The following is a 20257-nucleotide window of genomic DNA, read 5'->3' on the forward strand; positions in this document are numbered from 1 at the left end:
GTTTTCTCTTGGGTCTTGCTTCGGGGGCTGGCGAGGGCGGCGAGACTGTCCCCAATCCCTGGGAGGAGGAGCACGACACGCCACGCTTTGCTTTTGAGCCTCCCTTCAGTCAGGACCGAGGCGGGTCTGCGGCTTGCTCGTCAAGCGCAGAACCCACACTCAGGTCGTCCAGAGGGTCAGCCTGGTACGCCTGTAAAACAGCATAGTGTGCAGAGCAGCACCAGCCTGACCTGCTGCTTGATAAGCCCTTCCCACTAAAGTGGAGGTTGTCCTACAAGGCTTTGAGGGGAGAGAGGGCTTCTTAAGTGACGATGCCGAGCCCGGCGAGAGATAGCCCACAAGCGTCTCTTCGACCGGCGGCATCACTGAATACCGCCGTGCCTCAGCACCCACGATAGTCGAATATAATGACATCGAGGGTATACGAACACGGGAAGAAACTATATATATATTTTCTTTTTTAGGGGTTCTCCATGAGCAAAAAAGCTCTTCATGGAGGTTATCAAAGAAGGGAAGGGACCCATGAGGCGTTCCCTTTCTTAGACTGGAGCGTTTGGGGGTCCCTTTTTCGCGTGGCTAGTCCAATCTGGAAACCGCACGAGTAACAACATCGAGCAATTCCTTCGTAGATTTTGGGGAAGAGAATTGCGATCCACCTCATGATCCGAAGAAGCGTCGAGATCATGTGTGAAGGACCAGCTGGGTTTGGGGAGAGAGTGAGAGAAAGGGATCAACCCGTCTCTTGCTCCTCAGCCAAATCCATGCAAGAGCCCCACGAACGATTTTTATTTTTATTTATTTTTTTTTTTTTTTCGTGAGTGCTGACTCCCGGAAGCAAGCGAGGCGAGCACGACGCACTCTGCCTGTTAAAGCAAATCGCAGTGCTCGCACCCGCCCTGCTGCAACGCGAGAGCAGCGTGCTCTTACCTCCAAACAAACAGAGCAAAAACTGATGTGTGTCCTCTTCAGCTATAGAGCGAGAAGAGGGGAACATGCACCGTTTGCGGCTTTCAGTCATTCTCTCTTTTTCTAAACAGTAGAGAACAACGTTCACTGCACACTGCCTAACTGATTCTAACGTCTAACAGAGGAAAGAAAGTTTTGACAGGGTTTGTGAAACACACAGAAACAGAATCGCTCTGAAAAAAGAGTTTCTGGCGACACCTGGTGACGTATCCATTTATAGCCTGGCCGCAGGTGAATCTAATGATTACATCAGCCGAGGCTATAAATTCCGGTCAATGTTCATTGACGTGTTTCACACATTATTCAGCTCGGTTCACAGCTAGAGTTGTTCCCCGTAGCGCTTAGCAAAAGCGCAGCATCAAAGTGAAGCTTTTTGTAAAGGGAACAGTTTCATCGATGCACATGAATGTCAGTGCGTTCCACAATGCACAATTAAACAGTAATCAGTTTAAGTGCCCAGATTCTAACATCAATATAGATAGCAAATTTGGTATGATAAATGTACACTGCATGCGTTAGTGTTGTGTATATTACCATTATTTGTAAGGGAAAAAGTATGTGTGAGCTAGGAATTAAAAGAAATGGTCCTATTTCTACATTACTATGTAAGGAAATTTATAATGGAATCAGTCGCGTTTGACAACTGTTATAATTTAGATAAATGACAAATAACTAGATTATTTGAATAAAATTCTCCACAATTAAAATCGTAATACAACATCTCATTGTATCAGCTCACAATTTCTACTGTAGGGAATTAGCTTTAATAAGAGAGTTATGATTCATTCTCTTATTGGAGTAATATTATTCTCATGGTTTATTGACAATAATATTACACATATATAGTTTGAAGCGAAATCTTTTAGAAACAGGGATGAGATTATTTATCAAAATATACAAGAGTCAAAATGTCCTTAAAAGGGAAATATGAATAATTAATCATAACTCGTTATAATTAATTCTGAACATTTGGATCGGTTAACTTGATGTAGCTGAATTAATATTATGATCAATTTATCTGTTCATCCAGTGAACACTCAGTATTGATCGTCTATCATTTCTCAGAAAGGATATTTTTCGTGGCCACACAAAAATAACTCTTTCTTAGCATGTAGCTATGGGCCTAATTGGACCTTTGCTTGTAACAGTCTTGAGTCATCTGTTGGCTTATTCATTAAATAATGAATAATTGTGTGTGATTGGTACAGATGCTACAGTGACAACGTGTTCTTTTATGAGTCTTTTATGTTCTGAGTGAGTCATTGAATCATTGACTTAGTTCGTCAAAAAATAGTCATTCACAACAATAGAAGTGAACAAGACTTAAAAGATTCTTTCAAAAAACGCTGGTTCATTGACAAGTGAAACACTAGTTTGAAACCGGAATGTGAGAGCAGTGTAGGAAGCTAGTTGTCCTTGTAGGCCAGTTTTTGTCAGAAACATGAGTTACTCAATATTATTTTATTTTTTTTCCGCAAAATCACACTTGCAATCGTTCTTGTTTTTAAATATCAGAATGACTGTTAATACCTGTGGCCGAATCATAGTATTTCTCAGATTTTGAGAAAAGTTTGCCCTGGACCAGTAACAAGTGTACAGCATTAGCGGCTATTAAGGTGCTTCAGAGATTGCTCTGATGCCCTTTGTTTAGCTTAGAAAACATAACGTCTCTCTGCATCCTTGAAAAAGAATGGCTTAATTTGTGCTGACAAAAATTTAAAATGCCACTTTGTTTTGTTAACACATTTAGTTCATCCATGTAACTTTCAAGTCATTATAAACCAATTACTATTTTAATATAATTTAGATATTTGTTTTCTTTAATTTAAATCATTCTCATAATCAATTCCACTGTCATAGTAATTTGAACACTGTGACTGTTCACTCAGCATAATGTTATATTCAGTAGATTACAGCATTAGGAAGATAATTGAACCTGCTATGGTATTATCAGTCATTGTCATTTACGTAGTGTGTGGACTTTGATGTCTCAGTTGTGTTGTTTCATTTATGTTCTCTATTTTTTTTCCTTCGGTTTAAACTAGAATATCCACTTGGTAGCTAAATGGCTTGGAACTCTGGAGAAGAAACTTGAACAGCATGGGGAGGGCAGCAACCAGAACTTCAGGGTTTTCATCAGTGCAGAACCCTCCTCCTCGCCTGAGGGTCACATCATTCCACAGGGCATCCTGGAGAACTCCATCAAAATCACCAATGAGCCACCTATGGGCATGCATGCCAACCTGCACAAAGCCCTGGACAACTTCAATCAGGTATAGTGACCTGCATGCATTCAGACAGCTGACCAGTAACATCACTTTTTCAGTCATAATGAGAAATAAGGAAGGGGCACAAGCATCTGTAGGCTGTATCCTTAGTGTAAGAAAGTCGAAGATTGTAGGTTCAATCCCCACAAGGAATGAGCCTTGAGCTGTTATCGTCTTGCTCTTGAGCACGGCACCCAATCCAGGCTGCTTCAACCCCACATCTTAAATTTCCATTCTGGTCGAAGCTGGTTTATGCTGGTTTGGTGCTGGTCTAGCTGTTGGATCAGCATAACCATGTTGTTCATCAGTAAAAAAATAATAACTTGCAGGTTAAGCTAGTTAAGAAGTCTTGTTGGGAGACCAGTATCCCATGCTGGAGACCAGCCTCCAAAACACAGCATATGATAGTGACCTGCAACGCTGATCTTTTCAGCAGGTGAAGGGTGTTGCCACTGTAGTAGAAGTGGTGTTTTTGTTGCTTTGGATAAATGTGTCGGATAAATGTCTACTTGCTTACATGCAGCACTTACAAAGGTAAAGTACATACTAAACCGATAGTTCACTAAAAAATGAAAATTCTCTCATAATTTACTCACTTTCATGCCATCCTGTGTTTGCTTTCTTTCTTCTTCTGAACACAAATGAAGATATTTAGAACAATATTTCAGCTCTTTAGGTCCTTATAATGTGACACAATCACTGGGGTGAGAAACATATCAATAATGAAATACCTTTCACTATGTGAAAGAATGTGAAAGTGAAAAAGTATTTAGATATCGATATGTTTATCTCCCACATATAATATCACTTCTGATGACATGTGGAAACACTGAAGTCTTATGGATTACTTTTGATCTGCCTTTATTTGATTTTAGAGCTAGAATGGTCTGGTCACCATTTACTTGCATTGTATGGACCTACAGAGCTGATATATTCTTCTAAAAACCTTAGTTTGTGTTCAGCAGAAGAAAGAAAGTCATACACAACTTGAATGGTATGAGGGCGAGTAAATGATGAGATAATTTTAATTTTTGAGTAAACTATTCCTTTAAGTAATGATTTTAGTTGTCTAATATTATGACATACTGTACTACCACGTTGTAAAATTGCATCTTTAGACAACAGACCCCTTTGTCCTATAGTCTCATACATTTACCATTGTAAACCCATCCTATGTAGCCTAAAGGGCTGTGTAGAATATTATCTTAAAAAGCATGGTTTCAGGGTGCGTTCCATTCAGAGGTTCCCTATTCCCTTCTTAAAATGTATCCTTCCACTAGGAGAGCTTTGAAGGGCTGAAAGGCATGGGGGTAAAAAACATCAGTAATTCATTACTCACTTTTTTAAAGTACACACTTTTTCCTAATTAAAAGTTTTACTGCTAAAGGGATTAATTGTAATTTTTAAACGTTTTACTGCTAAAGGGATTAATCGTAATTTTTAAACATATGTATAAAATCATGACCACTCAAATAAAATGAAGATGCCCAGTCATACAGGTAACCTTATAAAAACCTTATACATGTTTTATTCTGCATGGAGTGGATCCCCTTCATGGGGGCTGCCATGATAGTATCACATGACCAGCCAAAAATTACTCGCTTAATTGGACACTTTCACTCATGGACTAAATTAATCATGGCTGACTGTGAATAGTAGATTTCTACAATGGCATCAGTAACTGAAAACTAATAAAAAGCTGCATTCACGCCCCTAGGTGTCAATATAGTTCCAAGATGACATAAACACACTTCTGAGTGCACCTTTAAATAATGTTATTTGAAATTCTGTTTGGAAAGACCTACAACTTGGTTATCATGATTGTTCTTTCTTCAAGTGCCCTGCGAAAGCATAATTTATGCCATTTGTCGTTAGTGTCAGACTGTTTAAGAGCATGTAAAAAATCTATCAAATCAAATCAATTTATTGTCACACTACCATGTACACAAGTGCAACAGTAGGTGAAAGTCTTGTGTGCAGTTCTGAGCAACATAGCAGTCATGACAGTGATGAGACATATACCAATTACATTAAACAACATATTTACACAACACAATTTACATATCAAATGTACACATAATGTACATAATTCGTCAGGGCACCTACTATTTTCAAACTGTGTGATGTACTATTCCTAATCTAGCCTACAGTTTATAGTTTGTATAGTATATTAATTGGGATTCAGCATTTAGTCATGTTTTTCTTGTCACTCTTTACTATTTTCATGTTTCCTGTATGTTCCCGTAAAGCCTTCAATTGTGCTGTTTTATTGTAAACTTGGAGATGGCTAATACAATTATGCACATCAGTGGGGGCCGTTTTCACAACTCCAGACAAAAAAAAAATTACTTAGGAGCCAAATTGAAACATTAAGGAGCCAAATGGCTGTTTTTAGTCGCCAAATCATATAATTGCTTGATATATATTGTTGTTCAGAAACAAGATAAAAAGCAGAAGAAAAGGAAGACAGCTGATAACCCATTAATCAGAAGTTTAAGAAACAGTATTTATAGTTGAGAAGATATGCAATTTTACATTCCCCTTTTGTCTCTTCAGTGTTTACACCCCTTTCATAATTTATACAAATATAAGAGATAATAATTTTTATTTTATTTAGTACTGCCCTTCAGAATCTACATAAGCAGATATTTACATAAACAATAATATGCATATAGTAGTGTGTTGTCTTCTTGAGCATCAATGAAAGTTTGCAACTTGTGTAATAGTTGTGTATGAGTCCCTCAATTGTCAAAAGCGTCAAAAGCTCTATCTCATATATATAAAGTGGTGTGGGACTTTTAATTATAAAGAAGCCTGAAATACACATGGGACTCCATGAAATGTCTGTGCTCCCAGTTGTGAACACACTGATGAATGATTAGTTGAGAAAGTGACTCTGATTCAAATTGCTAACCTGAGCTCCTAAGATTACACCCTCAGTTCTTTTTGGGTGATTCATGATAAAGACACGGTTCAAAAGAATAATTTGGGCACAACTCTCTCACGCTGGGTTTGTTGTTGCAGCGAGTTTGTCATCACACAGAAAAGGTGAAAAGCGACTGGAGACACACTGGCACGCTCTAAAGATGTATTCAATAACTCACAAGATGATATCTGATGAAACCGCATATGTACGCACACAACCCCAAATTATTGTTGCAATAAATAATTTTGGGTTGCATTTGCGGCCATTTTAATCACAGTCGGAAGCCCTGTTTTTGTTTAGTATGAGAGAAACTCAGTGACTGAGACTGTTTGCTGAGGTGCTTCTGTATGGTAAACGGCAATTAAAAGTGTGCATGTCTTATCACCGAACCCCAATCTTTGGCTTGACTGTCGAGCTTGCTCTTGGCCAATTTAGTGCTGATGACTTAGTGCTGATCTCCCAGATAAGTGCTGTAGCAACATAGTGGCACTGTAGCTTTCTAGGTTTCTTTAGCTGAATGACTCGTATTCTAGTCATGTACACACCTTGAAAATAAATCAATAGCAGAAAAAAGGCCTAAACAGCTCTCCAACTCTAGTTAGCAGCAGTAATCCAAAAAATGGGAGCTACTCTCATAATGAGCTTTTCAACTGTTCTAGAAAATTCCTTCCTGTTGGCGTCATTAAATTAGGGGCTAAATCCTTTAGCTAAATAATTTATACGTTTTATTGGTTTCATTTTATTGTGACAAACAGTAAAATATCACTTTAGCAATACTTTAATCATGAACCGTAATACCAAACACGCACTCACACACTAAGATGCCATCGCTTTAATCATGGAATCACAGGGGTTTCGATATTTACATGGAATTAGCATGAGCATTTGCATCAGCATTGGTTTTGTGAGTCGTCAGCTGTGGTGGGCTTGTGGATGTATGCTGTGCTCTTAGCTGTGTTGAGTCCACTGCTGTCGTGGGCAGAATGTTAATTCGCTTGCGTCTGGATCTGTGCTTCAACACTACCTCCTCTTTCAAAGCTTTTTAATCCTTATGTTCTGTTTGGGGTCTATAGGACCCCAGACCCTCTTCAAATAGTAAAAATACATATGTATCGTTACTTTTTTATCCTGATATTTCATGAAGTTTCCTAATTACTTGATATTTTTCTTTTCAGAAATGTGTTTTTTACTTAATGATAATGTTTCTGATGCCGCTATGACATGACTACACACATGTGATGTTTGAGGTCATTATTGAACCCCAATAAATGTTATTGAGAGCAAAGGATTTGCACATGCTTTGAATCTGTTTGGTACCTAAGGTGCAATTTCTCAATACAAAACTATCTCTCTCACACACACACACACACACACACACACACACAATGTTGGTCTACCTATCATTATGAGGACTTCCCATAGACATAATGGTTTTTATACTGTACAAACTATAGATTATATCCCCTAAACCTAACACAACCCCTAAACTTAACCCTCACAGAAAGCTTTCTGCATTTTTACATTTTCAATAAAACATGGTGTAATATGTTTTTTAAGCTATTTAAATTATGTGGACACTAGAAATGTCCTCATGAACCACATTTATAGCATAATACCCTTGTAATTACCAGTTTGTTACTTAAAAATGTTTCCTTGTAAACCACATAAACATGCCCACACACACACACACACACACACACACACACACAGAGTGCAGCTATCATTATGAGGACATAGACATAATGATTTGACCTAATGGATAATCGCAGCACCAGCTAGATTGGTCGAGAAAATATAACAACAACGTCACATCATGACGTAGACAAGAATATAATCCGCAGTAGCTCGGTACTCAGTCTCTTTCGCTTTCTCGCTCTATGAAAGGTCGTTTCTCCACGTTGTTCAGTGCAGTTTACCTGAGTAGCGAGGACTCGCCCTCTCAAGCTGTGACAGAGCGCGCTTCACTATTTATCTGGACAGAACTTCTTCTTTGGTGAGTGTATATTATTTCATTTTCTGATTGTTAGTGCTGGAGATACACTGCGCTTCATGGTACTATCCGGTGGCTGGTATCTGACCGCACTAAAGTAACGGTTACCCCGTAACCTATATTATTTTTTGATTCATCTGCCATTACATGGTTATTTCCAGTGATAACTTATTGCGGGTCATACGGTGCCATCTGACGGCTGGTTATTTCGTTCTCTTGTTTCTCTGGCTTGCTTGCCGTTAACAACTTACTATTTTCGGTTCTATCCGAAGAGATAATTTATAGTCCAAGTTTTTACTGATTATCTTGGCTGTCTGATTCCCTACGGTCCTAATCGAGGGCGTGCAATAATCAATAAAAACTCATGGCTCACATCTCCATTGTCACCGTCTTCCCGATGAGTTGTAAGCTGTGTCCGAACATGCTTCTCCCTGATGACGGACACGATCGCTGCCCATCTTGTTTAGGAATCCAGCATTTAAGAGAAGCTTTGACGGATCCGTGTTTGCACTGTAATATGCTGCCTATGTCAGAAAGACAGCCTCCCTGAGTTAGATCCTCGCATGCCTGTTAGGCTGGTGCTCTGCAGGCGAAGAAGAAATCTGTTCCGCAAATCAAAAATTCTGAGCATTTGCTGTCGAAGTCTGCCGCTAATCTCTCATCACAAATGGCAGAAATTAAACGTCTTCTTCAAGGTCTCCAACCTCCAGCATTTCCTACGTCCTCTGGGAACTCCGGGCACCTAATTTTAGGATTTCAGCTCCAATGCACCATCGCAATCCAATACCAGAGCTGCGATTTCGTCACCACACTGCTTCCCAACCTCAGGCTCCACAGCATCCTCAGGGCACTGAGGAGGCCCAGGGCCATCGCCCTTTTCAATGTCAGCCACAAGGGGGACCACGTCAATGCCCCCACACAGAAAGCCCTGAAGTGCTTGGGCCGGCAGTCAGTCGTTTCTCCCTACAACATCAGTGTCCAACCCATGGGTTCTACGGCTCTTTCTTTGGAAATTCTTTCATTGTTAGAGAAAGGAGCAATAGAAAAGGTTCTTCCCCTCAATAAGAGGGAAGGTTTTTTACTCAACATACTTCCTCATCCAAAGAAAGATGGCGGTTTTCATCCTGATTTGGATTTACGACTAAATGTGTTCCTAAAGTCTCTTCCTTTCCGCATGTTGCACTCTGCCGACGTTCTTCGGTCCGTAATGAAAGGAGACTGGTTTGTAAGTCTAGATTTAAAATATGCTTACTTTCATGTTCCTATTGCACCACACCACAGGAAGTTCCTGAGATTCAGCTTTCAGGATCTAGTTGACCTGTTCAAAGCTCTACCGTTCGGTCTGTATCTGGCTCCCCGTGTTTTTACAAGATGCATGAGTGCATCCCTGTCTCCTCTTTGTCCAAAGGCATGCAGATTCTGCCCTATTTAGACGATTGGTTGCTTTTTTCCCCAACAAAACTGCATGCTCTATGCAACAACAAGATATTGTTAGAGAACATTTAAAAGTTGGGTCTCACAGTGAATGAAATGAAGAGTTGTTTGGTTCCAGTGCAGTCCATAACCTTTATCGGAATGACACTGGACAATCTTGCGATGTCTGCCACATTGTCGCTCGCTTGGATGGGAAGAATACGTCTTCTACTTACTCATTTGCTCCACCTCAGGCCCCTACAGAGAAGGAACAACAGTTTATGGCTGAACCCGCCAAGACATCATCATCATATGATCATTGTCTCCCATTCTTGCATCAGCGTGCTAAACCTTGGAACCAGTTAGCGCTTTTGATAGCTGCAGTGCCCATGGGAGTTGTTTCTTCTCGCCGGGAAGTTGTCACAACTGATGCTTCACTGACGGGATGGGGGCAACATGGTACCAGAGGGGTATTGGTGGCCATTGGTCGCAAATAGAGGCCTTGGAGCATAGCAACTTTCTAGAATTGAAGGCATTGTTTCTAGCGCTGCAAAAAAAAATTCCAGCCCTTGTAGGCCGCCATGTGCTTGTCCGTACTATGTCGCTCAAGTCCTTACAACTGACTTGACGGATCCTCTTATGGTCTCAGTACCGACTGGCATCATTGAGAGTGGTTCATCTGCCAGGATCGAACAATTAGGTGGCAGACGCTCTATCCAGGGATCTGTTACAACCGAGAGAATGGAGGCTTCTCTGGGATGTTGTGCAGTTGATCTGGCAACGCTTCGGCGAGGACCGAATAGTCGAGTTCATTGGGACAGGATGCTCAGGCCCATGAGTGGCCGAAATTCTGTTGTATGCATTCTCTCCTTTTCCACTGTTGTGGGAGATGCTACACAGAATAATCCTATGCAAGTGCAGGGTACTTCTAGTGGCCGGCCAGACCATGGTTCCCTCTCCTTCTGAGTCTGTTAGAGGGCAAGCCGTGGCAACTTCCCACCCGGAGAAATCTTCTCTCCCAGATGGATGGGTGCGTTTGGCATCCGTATTCGTTTCACATTCAGATTTGGGTTTGGCCGCTGAGGCCAACCCACTTCTAGCAGATTGTGATCCGGCAGTAATCTTTACTGTGGATAATGCCAGAGATGCTTCAATGCGACAGCTCATAGAATTCAGGGAATTGATCTGTTTTACTGTACTATGCCAAAGGTCTTGAATTTTTTGCAACACTTGTTGGACAACAATAAAGCGGCTTCTACTTTAAAGGTGTATGTCGTGGCCATACCTGCACATCATGCCCTAATTGATGGTTCTTCTGTGGGGGTCTCATACTCTTGTTTGCAGATTTTTGAAGGGGGCAAGGCACTTAAAGCCGGTTTGTGGGACTCTTTTTCCTGTGTGGAACTTGCAACTTGTCTTAGACTTTCTTGGTACATCGCCATTCGAACCAATGGGTGAGGCAGATATTAAGTGGGAGTCTTTAAAGACAGCATTCCTGTTAGCTGTTGCTTCGGCTAAACAAGTAAGTGAAATCCATGCACTCTCTGTGAGTGAGTTGTGTTTACGTTGGTTGCCAGAGGATTCAGGGGTCATTCTTCGTCCTAATCCAATCTTTCTTCCAAAAGTACTGTTATCACAATTTGTGAATCAGTCTGTTAATCTGGCTGCTTTTCGTCTGCCCTCATCTTCATCCAATGTGGTTAGGAGAGATCATCTCCTATGCCCTGTACATGCTTTAAAGTCTTATGTTAATTATTCTGCATAGTTCAGACAGACAGATCAGTTATTTGTCTGTCAAGGCGGTGTGCATAAGGGTGTTCCTTTGTCTAAGCAGAGACTGTCCGCTGGATTGTAGAAGTGATTAAATTGGCATATGATCTTGCTCGGTCTGCGTCACAACTTGACTTAGTTTTTATTTTTTATCTATCTAGCTGGTGCTGCGATTATCCATTAGTGCTTAACACTGCCTCTGGCGGTCATCCGGAATTCACAAAACCAATGTTTTTATGCTGTATGAACTATAGAGTCTATTCACTAAACCTAACCCTAACAAAAAATGCTTTTTCACATTCTCAATAAAACATAATTTAGTCTGTTTTTAAGCTATTTGAATTATGGGAACACTATAAATATTCTCATAAACCACATTTTTATCATAATACCCTTGAAATTACCAGTTTGTAACCAAAATACATTTCCTCGTAAACCACTTAAACCTACACACACACACACACTCTCTATCTCTCTCTCTCTCACACACAGACACACACACTCTTTGATGAACACATTGCACAGAGATACATCTATGAGCACCAGCGTTGACAAAAAACCAGACATGGTGTTAGATTACAATAACACGAAAGAAGGGGTAGACAACCTGGACAAAGTTCTTGCCACATAGAGCTGTCAGTATAAAACCGCTCGTTGGCCCCAGGTAATATTCTTCAACATCCTGGAAATCAGTACATACAGTACAATGCCTTTGTAATATGGTGTGCCATCAACAATGAGTGGTGTGGTGGCAAAATGAACTGGAGGAGAATATTCATGGGACAGCTATGATATGCCTTGGTGAGGCCTCACATTTACAGCAGAGAGTGTCTTCCTAGGTAACCTTTTGCTGCATCCACTGTGAGGGAGATTCAAAGACGGCTTGAAGCAATCACTTTTCCAGCAGCTACTGGAAAACGTGGACGATGTCAGGTCTACTCCAGAAAAAAAAGATTCAAAGACTAACAAAAGATGTCTGAAATGTCACAAGTATTTGTGTACAGCACATGCACAAATGATTTGTTCCTCTTGCTTGATTTGTTTCTACATACAATTTGTTTTATTATTATTTTGTGTAATCAAAAGTTAAATTTGGCTGTCCTGTTGCCCAGACGATGTGTATATACTGTCAATTTGCACATAGTTAGTTTGCCTGGTTAGTGAGCGTGTAGCAAAAAAAAAGCACTTTTGCATTCACTTAATTTTTCTTTTTTGAAAAACAATGATATCTGACTGTGGTCAGATTGACCCCAAACACAAGTAATGTTATTATTTTGGAAAACACATTTTTATGATTTTTTTTTTCAAACAAAAGGGATATTTATATTTGTTCAATAACATATATAGAACATATACAGCTGTATTTTTCATTATTTTGTGTAAATTAAGAAATGATATGGTTATTTCTGTATTTAGTTTATTTTCTGAAATGCACATTCCTACATCAGTATATGTTAATTATACACTTATTATAATTATTTTATCAGTTCAATAAGCTCGTGATAAATGATAAATGGAAAGGAACGTTTAACATAATTATTATAATTTTCACACTTTAATCATTGGGGTAACAGTGACCCCAAACAACGAGGAAGTGAAGCAAATCTCAACATAACATAAGGGTTAAGTCAGCTGCACAGGGTCCAACAGAATAACCCATAAGGGCTTCCATTGCTTGTGACATATTAATAAGTCCAGTATAATTGTTCAACAACATTATTGGATTGCTTGTACAAATATATGAATCCCATGAGTTTGGGATGACATTTGGCTTGCAACAACGCAACCCCCCACACTCATTTAAGTCGCTTAAAATAATGTGCCTAGGCTTGAAAGCCCTGACAAGCGGTGACAATTAAAAAGGAATCTCAGCTCCTAAATATATTGGAATCTAGTCATCCTTTTGTCTGTCCTAATGCCTAATGTCTGTTGGGAACCTAACAATGAAAGAGAATGACAACAGAAAATGGCAAAGGTTTTTACTTTCAACATTGCCTCTTTGTTCTAAAGTAGGAGCTTGTTGAAGCATGGTATGAATGTGTTCTAATTGACAGGATACCCTGGAGATGTGTGCCCGAGAGAACGAGTTCAAAAGCATTCTCTTCGCCCTGTGTTACTTCCATGCGGTGGTGGCAGAGAGGAGAAAGTTCGGCCCTCAGGGCTGGAACAGGAGCTACCCATTCAACACAGGAGACCTGACGATCTCAGTCAGTGTGCTTTACAACTATCTGGAGGCCAACAGCAAGGTGAGAGGGACCTGACTTGTATGAGAGAAAAAAAGTGATTAGTTTTCTGTATATGGTTAGGAATATGTTTCTTAAGGAGCCTATGAAATAAAAAAAAATGTGTTGTGCTGCTGTTAGCTTTGAAGCCATCTATATGCTTTAGTTGACCAAATTAAAGTTTAGCAGAATAATTTATTTAAAATGTACAGTCTTTCTCCTGGGTGGACGGACCAAAAATATTGAGGACTCATTTTGCACTGAACAAGTCCAATCAACTGCCCTCTATAATGAGAATATTCCTCTCCCACTACCATTTACAACTACGTAACTAGCAAGTAGCAAATCATGGTTCATAACTGTGACGTTACTAAAACCTATTGTCTATTTTAAAAAATGTACAAGCTCTCCGATATGCCTTGCCCAAACTTCCTGTTTTAATGGGAAATACATCAACACAGGGATTAAAATGGCTCATTAAGTGATTTTATTAGGTTTTTAAAGAATATTCTGGGTTCTATACAAGTTTAGCTCAACAACAGCATTTGTGGCATGATATTGATAACCACCAAAACAAATGTTGTATCGTCCCTCGTTTTGTAAAAAAAAAAAAAAAAGGTTAAAATTAAAGTTATAGTGAGGCACTTACAATGTAAGTGAATAAGGCCAATTTTTGAGGGGTCAAAATGCAGAAATGTGAAGTCTTATAATTAGTTCTGTCAGTAGATTCAATTTTTTTTATCATGATTAATCACTTTTTTGGTAGTTATTTGCAATTAATCGCAGATTAATATGAGGCAATATAATGTTTTTAACATTTTACAAACAAAGCCTTCCACCGTACAAAGATAGAAATGCACTAAAATAGCACCAGTTCAAGTAACATTAAATGTTTATCAAAGTCTAAGGGGGAGGTCGACAAATTGAAAGAACTAGTCTCCACATATAGTACTGTGCAAAAGTTTTAGGCACTAGTGAAAAATGCCTACAAAACAGCACCAGTTCTCCTAGGCACACCTAGACACAGTTTTTCTTGGTTGTTGGTAGATAGAATGTTCCAAGCTTCTTGGAGAATTTGCTACAGTTCTTCTATCTATTTAGTCTCAATTGCTTCTGTCTCTTTATGTAATCCCAGACTGACTCGATGTTCAGTGGGGGGATCTGTGGGGCCCATGCCATCTGTTGCAGGGCTCCCTGTTCTTCTATTGTATTCAATTAGCAAAAGGAATGGTTGGAAGTCTAAAATGTATATTTCCTATTGACACAAAAATGTAAGAAATAAATAACCATCTTAAGACAAATGTTTTCATATGTCATGTGCCTAAGACTTTTGCACAGTACTAGGTTGCGTATTTATTTCAAAGGACATTAAATCTTTTAAACTCTCATCCTCTACAATATGAATCTGCCGGTAGCTTTTTTACAGCAATAATGAAGCTGCATTCATGATTCGCGTTAGGGCGGCAACTCGAGCACCAATCGCTGCTTTGATCTCCACATGAAAAGCGCTTGCAGACAAAAACGTCTCTCTCTGCGTTTTGGTGCTAGTTAAGATTTGTAGTGTTCCTGTGGTAATTAAAATGCACCTTAGGCTGAAAAAGTCATATCTTGGCTTGTTTGTACATCAAATAGAGTTAAGAGGGCCTTTCATTTGATCACTGACATGGTAGTGCTGTTGTGTGTGTGTTGTGAACTGTGCGTCAGTGTAATGGCCCCGGGCAGACACATTAAAAATGTTCTGCCCTTTAAACCAGTGTTTAAACTGGTTTATGCTGTATTAACGATAAATGCGTTAATTGATTATATGCGTTAACTTTTAACATTATAATTTTATAAAAGCAAATTTTAAAACTAGTGTATTATTTGAGTCATAAAAGTTTTTAAATCATGGTTTTTGCAGTCGTTTCAGGGTGTTAGGGTTTACGGGTTATGTTATCATGGCAACAAAATTGTAAAATTGGTCATAACTTTAAACAGAAAAGGTATTTTATCACACTAAAATCATGTAAACACAAATTGTGTCTGGGGCTATACATTTGAAACTGTGTGTATTTTACATTTTATGTATTGCCCTATTCACTTCCATTGTGAGTGCCTCACTGTAACCCAGATTTTAGCTTTTTTTTTAAAGTAAAGGATGGAAAATGTATGTATTTTTGTGATAATCAAGATTACCCCACAAATGCTGTTGATTTATTTTAACTTGTATAGAACCCTGAATATTCCTTTCAGTTGATTTATTTACTGGGTTTATTTAACTGTGAGAGCTAAAGGCATGCTGACATATGCTCTGTTCAAAGAGAGCGATTCTGGGTCTAGAGTTTATGTAATTATCTACCCCACCTACACAACAACCTGCTCAGAATGTAATATTTATGCCCTTCATTAAAAAAAAGCCATTAGTGTTTGCTTTTATGTCTAAAACTCTAAAAAAAAATAAAATAAAAAAATAAAAAAAAAAAGAGCCACAGACTAGATTTGCAATTCCTAATCCCAGTGTTTAGAAAGGCAGCAAAAGAATTGTGGTGGGTACATTTTTGATAAGCTTTGGTTCTTTATAAATTAAATGATACAGATCCGCCCCAAACTCACACTATTGGTTGAGCCAGTGCTGCTGTGTTGGGCTGAGCAACCTTTTGAAAGTGCCAAAGAGTCATGGTGCGTACACCAGGGGTCACTCCTGAGAGCCCGAGACACCTCTGATCTTTGATAAAAGGCCAATGGGAATTGGCGAGTGTTGTTTGCATGCCCCTCCCCTGGACATATGGGTATAAAAGGAGGGGACGTGCATACCGCTCATTAGGCTTTGTGCTAAGGAGCCGAGAATAAGGTCCCGGCCATTTGAGCAGGTAGTTCAGCATTTTGGCAGGAGGGACACAGCATCTCGTTCCCTCCATCAGGGAACGGAGGTTACGGAAGTAACCAGGACATTCCCTATCTGTCACTCACTCAACGTTGTGTTGATGTAGTGTCACTTGGGGTCCCCTACAAAAACGCCACAACTAGCTGAACTGGGTTACATTGATCGGCGGTGCGAGATGGGCAGACTGCTGAGTGCCGTATAGCCAGCGCACCGAGCCGACCCGTAACCTCCCCTGATGCTAGTGTGAGTGTCGAACAGCCCTTTTGGAGATGAGTCGACTACCCAAAGGATAGGGACATGCTTGTCCTAGTTGGGGAAGACACCATGGAGACCACACCCCATCCAGAGGGGGGGGGGGGGGGTATTAAGTGGAAATACGTCACATGGTATTGCAGATTCTAGTCGGAAGTATGTCATGTGGAGAAGTCCCATGGTAGGTCCTGCCCAATGGGGGAGGAGGCTCTACGAGCACGGAGACTGGGGCAGAGGGGTCTGTGTCCAAGGAAGACGCAGTTTGCCAACAGAGAAACATTTTCCAGCAGATTGTACGTTGCAAGGGGTTGCCTATGGGGAACCAGCGCATGCAGAGCACCTGTCCAAGTACTGGGCTGTCAGTGAGTTTCTCCGCAAACTCATCTGCCACAGGGCTAGGAGGAAATCAACCAGGGAACGCATCTGTGAACACTGCTGGGAATCAACAACGCCGTTCCGGTTGTAACGGAATTACCCATTCGTTCCTGCTAAGACACGGGACGAGACCGGCTCAACCCGGAGATTGTAGAATCTCGCAAAGGTGTTGGGTGTAGCCCAGCCCGCTGCTCTGCATATGTCAGCTAGAGAGGCGCCACTGGTCAGAACCCAGGAGGTTGCCACACTCCTGGTAGAATGGGCTCGTAGCCCTAAAGGGGCGGCACTTGCTGATCCTGTCAGGCAACCGCTATGGCGTCGACGATCCAGTGGGCAATCCTCTGTTTGGAGACAGCGCTTCCTTTCCGCTGTCCAGACAAAGAGCTGCTCAGAGATCCTAGAGCTCTGCTTGCGATCCAAATAGATGCGTAAAGCACGCACCGGACACAGCAATGCTAAGGCTGGGTCAGCCTCCTCCTGGGGCAGCACTTGCAGGTTCACCACTTGGTCCCTGAAAGGGGTTGTGGGAACCTTGGGCACATAGCCTGGTCGGGGTCTCAGGATCACGTGAGAGTAGCCCTGACCGATCTTCAGGCATGTTTCGCTGACAGAGAACACTTGCAGGTCCCCAACCCTCTTGATGGAGGTGAGCGCTGTCAGAAGGGCAGTCTTCAAGGAGAGTGCCTTAAGCTCTACTGACTCTTAAGGGCTCGAAGGGAGCCCCTCACAGGGCTTGCAGGACTACGGAGAGGTCCAAGAGGGATTCAACCTCCTAGTGCCTCTCAGGAACCTGATGATCAGGTTGTGCTTCCCTAAAGACTTGCCATCCACTGTGTCGTGGTGTGCAGCTATTCCTCCAACCTCTCCTTCAGAAAGGAAAGCACTGAGCCAACTGTGCATCTCTGGGTGTCTTCATATCAGGATCCAGCAGAGGTGATGGATGGAAATTGCTTGACTCAGCTTGAACCATTCCGCTCTGAAGAGAAAATCTAATGAGCGGTATGCACGCCCCCTCCTTTTATACCCATATGGCCAGGGTAGGGGCATGCAAATACCACTCGCCAGTTCTCATTGGCCTTTTATCAAAGATCAGAGGTGTCTCGGGTTCTCAAGAATGACCCCTAGTGTCACTGCATTGACACAACATAGAGTGAGTGACAGATAGGGAACCAAAAATAGATAGCACACCTACAATGAGGCTGAAATAAAAAAAGAAGTATGAGGAATATCAAGTGCTGCATTGCAAGCACTATAATTATGCATATTTTGTTCTGAGGATCCGTAGATATTCCAGAACCAAATTTGTACATGACAAATAAGCTCTGTTATTGATTTAGAAAGGGCATGAAGAAACACTAAGCTCACATTTCTACAACAGCCACCATTTTTTTCATCTTGTATGTCAGCAATAACAGCAAACAAACAAACAGGACCTGATAGAGTATGCAATGAGGGTGCTGTTTTATCCTACATATTTAACACATTTTAGGCTTACCAAGAAGCATTGAGCACACCAATCGGTGTGCCCACACTCCATCTCTGTAGGTCACAATGCTCACATTAACCTCCTTTCACCTGGGAACGGCTTAATCGGGCTTCACTGTAGCCGCCCGTCACACGCCCACATTAGCTTAATCACATTACTCAGAACCACAGGGCCTCAGAGGAGCTATAAGGAATGGAGCAGCTACATAGTAACTAGTGTTAGAAAATGGCACAGAGTCAGCTTTAACGAGGCATCCTGAGGGGTTTGAATATATGACGTTTATCTAACAGTTAATCATTTCAATTCTTGTGGAATGGAAGACTACAAAATAAAATGCCTTAAGTACCAGATTTCAGACAAGGCATTTAATGTTCATCTATGGAAGTATAATCATGACTAAAGTCTCATACATTATGAATTGCACAAATTGTACTGAGCATTGAATTATCAGTGCTTGAATTTTGGGGGGCTGCAGTTTAACATGGATTGAGGAGGAATCATTTCATCATTTAAAAATGCAATAATAAAAATTTACCTTCCAGTGTTGATGAAATTAAGTTATGTGGTTAATGTTTCCAAATGAAATATTCTTACATATATAACAATATTAAATTGCAGCCCCAAAAATTCAAGCACTGTTAATGTAATTAATTTGTATTAATTTAGTGCCATTTTACATGCTTTTTTTTTGTATTAAAGGCTTTAGTTATGATTAATATTCCTCATATACTCTATATAGTATAGTATAGTATAGTATAGTATAGTATAAGTTATAGTATACTATAAGTTAACTTATACTATATGGACTAAGTTAAACCAACTCCCTGTTCCCATGTCTATCTGTCAGTGGATTACCAGCTTTCTGACAGACAGGCAGCAGCTTGTGAGACAGGGGAAATTCACTTCCAGTACCTGTACAGTCAGCACTAGTGCCCCCCAAGGATGTGTGCTCTCCCCACTACTCTTCTCCCTCTACACCAATGACTGCACCACCTGGGACCCCTCTGTCAAGCTCCTGAAGTTTGCAGATGACACCACTGTCATCGGCCTCATTCGAGATGACGACGAGTCTGCATACAGAAAGGAGGTTGAACGGCTGGCTCACTGGTGCAATCATAACAACCTGGAGCTGAACACGCTCAAAACGGTGGAGATGATTGTGGACTTTAGGAGGAACACCCCAACACTGACCTCCCTCACCATTCTAAACAGCACTGTGGCAGTAGTGGAGTCATTCAGGTTACTGGGCACTACCATCTCACAGGACCTGAAGTGGGGAGACACACAATGACTCCATTGTGAAAACGGCCCATCTGTGGTTGTACTTCCTTTTCCAGCTGAGGAAGTTCAACCTGCCACAGGTGCTGTTGATACAGTTCCACTCAGCAGTCATTGAGTCTGTCCTCTGCACTTCAATAACTGTCTGGTTTGGTGCAGCTATGAAATCAGACAACAGAAGACTGCAGAGGACAGTTTGGACTGCTGAGCAGATTATTGGTTGCCCCCTGGTTTTCTGCTGTTGTAGCCCATTCACCTTAAGTTTGACATGTTGTGCATTCTGAGATTCTATTCTGCTCACTACAATTCTTCAGAGTGGTTATTTGAGTTACCATAGCCTTTCTGTCAGCTCGAAGCAATTCTCTTTTGACTTTCATCGACAAGGCATTTCCATCCGCAGAACTGCCACTCACTGGATGTTTTTTGTTTTTGGCATCATTCTGAGTAAA

The 20257-nt window shown here is 40.8% G+C and overlaps 1 protein-coding gene across 1 annotated transcript in view; it reads left to right on the forward strand.

Annotated features, from left to right (window-relative positions):
• The window catches only part of dnah9 (dynein, axonemal, heavy chain 9), a 241431-nt gene that overhangs the window by 187384 nt on the left and 33790 nt on the right, over positions 1 to 20257 (forward strand). Inside the window, exons 63-64 of the mRNA XM_052102818.1 lie at positions 3012 to 3239; positions 13387 to 13578. Coding sequence (XP_051958778.1) covers positions 3012 to 3239; positions 13387 to 13578 — 420 coding nt within the window. The remainder of the gene's footprint in view (positions 1 to 3011; positions 3240 to 13386; positions 13579 to 20257) is intronic.

Source organism: Xyrauchen texanus, chromosome 33 (assembly GCF_025860055.1).
Source record: "Xyrauchen texanus isolate HMW12.3.18 chromosome 33, RBS_HiC_50CHRs, whole genome shotgun sequence".
Taxonomy (NCBI): domain Eukaryota; kingdom Metazoa; phylum Chordata; class Actinopteri; order Cypriniformes; family Catostomidae; genus Xyrauchen; species Xyrauchen texanus.